Below are 5,122 nucleotides of genomic sequence, written 5' to 3' on the forward strand. Positions count from 1 at the left end.
GTCACATCTCATCCTACCAACGTCTTTCCAAGAAAACTTTTCTCGGAAAGGATAAATTTACGACAGTCACATCTACTCTCTAATCAAATTAATTTACTGTCTCAGTTAATTACCAGCATGAGGGACGATTTTCCGAGAAGGATTGCCCTCTGTTGTCAGTAATTAATCGTTCTCTAGATCCTTTTTCCCGCTTCCAAATTTCATTTCATTTTAATTTCCCGGCTAATTTTACAGGGATAGGTTTACGAGGCAATCTATTACATATAGAGGACTAATCTTTAACCTTTTCAGCTTCTCTCATTTCACCAAATTTCCAAGGTAATGTTTCTTATCTCCCATCCTGATTGGTATTCCAATAAGTTCATGGTTATATTGTTAGATATGTAGTTTAGGAATCTGTTTATGATAAAACTATGATGTTATTTGTTTACTAGTTATTATTACTAATTGTTTCTTTTTCACTTTACAAGAATGGCGCTTTTCCCAGAACCTGGATCATGGCGTGGTTTCTTAGAACAAGTCTCAGGCACAGGAACTCAATCAAAAATTTAGACAAATTAACTTTCTGACTTTACTTTTCATATTCTCATTTATAGGAGGTTAAAGTAACAAAAAATGGTCGCCGTTTTGGGTATGGAACAATGGATATCGGTGAACCAAGTGGTCCAAGTTATGCAACTCAATCTCCGGATTACAAAGCATTGTATCTGGAGACACAAACAAAGCTCGTCCAAGTTACCAATAAGTGTGATGAGTTGTCTTCTCAAGTTGAAGATGCTCAGTATTGGAGTACTGTCATGCGAAACATGTTCCCTGATCATGTCCCACCCTCTCAAGCTGCAAGACAAGCTGCAACCGCTAATAACACCTTCGAAGCCTAACGTGGTATTTGTAGAAATTTTTTGTTTGTTAAATATGCTTTGTCAAATATGGCTTGCAAATTTTTTGTTTCAAAAATGTGGTTTGTAGGTTGAAAGTTATGTTTGCTGGATGTTGTAAGATATTTTAAATTATGGTCTGTAAAATATTTTATGTTTCAATCCAAGTTAAACTTTATTGATGTATTTTTATATGTTTGAATGCATTTGTCTTTCACTTTCAAATAAACGTGATTTTTACATCAAAAAACGTCATAATTTAGCCACATTTTTCCCGACAATCAACTATATTATTTCCGACGTCTTCATTCTCGAGAACACCTTTGTTATTTCCGGCAATTACACCGACTACTTTTCGTTAAATCATATTCAACGGTGCGGCATAGGTATTTACTGATCAATTTCCCAGAAACTAAACCGATTACTTACCGACAGAAGACCGACAATTACGTCGCCTCAGAAGACCATCGGAAGTTACCGAGAACCATCGATTTGACCGACAAAATTTTCACCTCAGATAAGCATCGGAAATTACCGAGAACCGTTCCGACGAGATTTCCGACAAATGAGCTTCTAGGTAGTTTCCGACAGTTGACCGATGACTACTCATTTCCGAGACCCAAACTCCGACGTCTTGCGGTTTCTCGGCAACACATCGGACTTAACTAATTCTGACGAGATACCCGTAAATGTTACCGTCGCTATTTGCTACTCTTTCTTGTAGTGTTACAATAATACTGCAGTTTTTGTATGGTTGGGTATACATGAAATTCTGTTTCTAAAATGTTCCATTTACTCTCATTCATTGTCCAAGATATGCAACGCAAACGTAGACTGTTGCGGCTTATAAACACCCAATAATTCAACCATCTCTATTTGATTATTGTTCACTTCTATATTTTGACACAAAATGTAAATATTTTTTCGATTCTTTTTAAAATAGGTTTAGACTGCGCTTATACATCTAGACGACAAATCGATCATAAACGAAATAGTTCTAGACAGTTTCTAGGCGCTCTGCTAAATACTAATCCCCTAAAAGTACATAATTATCAGCTAGCAATTTTCTGAACATTGTTTTTTTCTACAATAGCATGCCTCAGTTTAAATGCTTAATACAACCGTTAATCAGTTGAAATTGGTTATTGTATCAGAATCTCGAATCGTATTCAAAAAATATATTTGTTCCATACTTCCATATTCCAACATGCAAACGCAAACACAGCGTTTTGCCGCCTCTAAACTCGCGTAATTTCAATCGCCTCCATTTTTTTTAAAAAATTCCACTTTTTGTATATTCCGACCAAAACCGATGAGAACAACAACGAATAGAACCAAAACGAACTCTTTTTTTTGGTTTCTTGTCACGATTTATGAATAGATTTACATCATACAAACAAAAAATTCACATGTAGTATATTTATACGTATGTATGTACCGGTATAATAAGTAAACCAAACTGGTCAAGAATCCAAAGCGAATGGTGTCTGAAGAAGATCGTACGGAGACCAAAGGGCATCTAACGGACAAGGACGACCAGCGTCGAGTCTAGCCCATGGCTTACCTTTCCCACTCCAATGCAACAAACTCACCGGGCCAGGATGCAGATCCCGACACAGTCCTCGAAAATTATCTCCCCCTAAACCGTGCTGGTTCCACCGATGATTAACCGGTTTAATCAAACCGGCGAATACCAATAAAAACGGCGGTAACGAACCTAGCTGGTAAATCCTTATTCTCTTTTGCATCGCCATCCACTCCTCGATGCGTGCAGTGTACGCGCCTTCGCGCCACCGCGAGAGATCGATCACCATGACTCCGGTGTTGAAGTAGCAGGCCTTACGATCGACGAATGTCAAGGAGAGAGTTGGATTCGACCAGAAAGCTGAGGTGAAGTAGGAGGTGAAGTTGGCGTTGCAGTATTCCGGCGCGGCGAGGACGGAGTCTCGGCCGAGATCCGTGGCGGCGAGTTTGGCGATGTCGTCGACGAGGATTAGATCGGAGTCTAGGTACACGACGCGGCGGACGCACGGCGGGAGGAGGTCGGCGAGGTAGCTCCGGGCGTAGTTTAACGGACAGTCTAAGGCGGAGCGGATGGAGGAGGAGATGAGGCGGGAGACGGTGGAGACGTTGAAGACGTAGACGGTGAAGTCGAGGTAAGGGAACGAGGCGGAGACGGTGGAGCGCAGAGACGACGCGTCGGCGGAAGCGGAGGCGACGAAGTGGAAAACGATGTTCTCCGGGCAAGAGGAGTGTTGGAGGACGGAGAGGACGGCGGCGACTGAGCCGCGAATGTAGGCGGCGTCGAGTGTCATCGCCACGTGGACGGCTCGACGAGAGCAGAAGATTGGCTTCGCCGCCACGTCATCTTCATCATCTCCGGGATCGATTATGGGGCAATCAGCTGCATTGTAAAACTGCGGGGCTTCTTTGAATTTTTGGATAATTGGAGAGGCGGAAATGGGATTAAGAAGAATGAAGAGAAGCGATAGGAGAATGAGAAGAAGATGTTGGGACATGTTTTCTCAGACTCTGATTGTTCCGGAAGAGTTTCTCTCAACTGAGAAGAGCTGTCTCTGACTTTTTATCATGTGCTTTGAGAGAGAGAGAGTGTGAGGAGGGTTTTGCTTAGATTTTGGGTTTCTCTCATAAATTTATATATTGATTAGATTCCAAGCCATTTTCATCATTTTACTATTTTAATTTTTTATTTATTAATGATTAATTGATATAAAGCTCTGAAATCCATATCATTGTGTCAGTGAAACCAATTTTTTTTAGGTCAAATACCATTTACAGATTTTTAGAACTTTGGACTTGTTTAAATGTTTTTTTTAATATTGATTGAAGAAGTGTGGCAATTTATTACTTCCACATGCTTACCGAAAATCATTGAGATCCACATTATATGATATACAAATGTATATTAATATTAATTGATGTCGTGACAAAAAAAAAAAATTAATTGATGACTAAGTGATTTAGGAATAAGGTTCTAGTCTTTGTGTTATTTTTTATTTTATTTCCTACAAATTACAAAATGCATGGAAGTTAATATATGACAATGATAAGTACTTTTGAAAATCAAATTCACACACGTAATATACATATAGTACTTGTCTGCATGGAATACAAACAAATACTCTTGGAATTCAAATTTTCCTGATAATCATGTATTGGATTTATATAATATACTGTGTCCCTCGTGTTGCACCCCAAATAAAAGAAATTCGATCAAAAAAATACTGTGGCTATTTCTTAGTACTTATAACGATTCAAAACTAGTACACAAAAATAAGGCCCGATAAAAACGTGAAATGAATGTTTTTTGAATTTAGCAATCCTTTTAGATATACTATATACATGACTTGGTCAATAATTCTAATGGTTGGGATGTTATGTCTAGCTTCAAGCTTTATAGTAAATCTATTCGTTTTTGATATAGGCTTTGTTAGATTTTCTTTGAAGGTTCTATTATGGTCATTTGTCACTTTCCATGACTACATAATTTGTAGGTGAAATGACATTTTACAATATATATACAAATTAAATCCATTTTAATTCTATTATAACGCCTATATGCATTTTACAATATTGCTGCCACACTTTTTCTGTGTGGCTTATTGGTCTTTTATTTTTCAATTATTGAAATTTTATTTCATCTCTTCGTTTTCTGAATAGTCTTCTAAATTTTAGTTCATGAGGATGGGCACATGGTTAGGGAGTGGGTTTCCCTTTTTCCTTCCCTTCTCAGTTTCATATTATCTAATTATTGTCACACACAAAAACGAAACTGAACTTGAAGAATAACCGGTAATTTTAAGCACATATATAAGCTATTTTTTAGTACTGATAGTAGTTCATGAATTTCATCACATAATGGAAGTTTTTCAAATAAAGAAAATATCATATCATAAAGTTTTTCATTTTAATAAACACTTATCACCCATTATAATAAAAATAAATGCAGGAAAAGCAAGACGCGTGGGCCAAACGTGAAGTGGAATAATATCTCAAATCCAAAGGGCACGACTTTTCTTTCATCAGCAAATGTGAAATCGCGAGTGCTTTAGTTTTTGTTCTAGTCTTTATAGAGTTTAGACATGTCTTTTTTTTCTGTAGTCCTTTTTGCTTTTTAAGATCATTTTATTTCAAATGAATTCCATTCATAATGTAAACACTCGCGATTAAGACACCTCATTGCAGCTGTTAAAGAGAAAAATACCCCTCATTGCAATGCACCA

General features: G+C 37.6%; 1 protein-coding gene across 1 annotated transcript; it reads right to left on the reverse strand.

Annotated features, from left to right (window-relative positions):
- Positions 1–2,207: 2,207 nt before the first annotated feature.
- LOC106307956 (probable galacturonosyltransferase-like 1) lies at positions 2,208–3,511 on the reverse strand. Its single transcript, XM_013745055.1, has one exon. It carries the CDS (start codon positions 3,395–3,397, stop codon positions 2,342–2,344), a length of 1,056 nt encoding a protein of 351 aa, XP_013600509.1. The 5' UTR covers positions 3,398–3,511; the 3' UTR covers positions 2,208–2,341.
- Positions 3,512–5,122: the final 1,611 nt, after the last annotated feature.

This window comes from Brassica oleracea, chromosome C8 (assembly GCF_000695525.1).
Source record: "Brassica oleracea var. oleracea cultivar TO1000 chromosome C8, BOL, whole genome shotgun sequence".
NCBI classification, from domain to species: Eukaryota; Viridiplantae; Streptophyta; class Magnoliopsida; order Brassicales; family Brassicaceae; genus Brassica; species Brassica oleracea.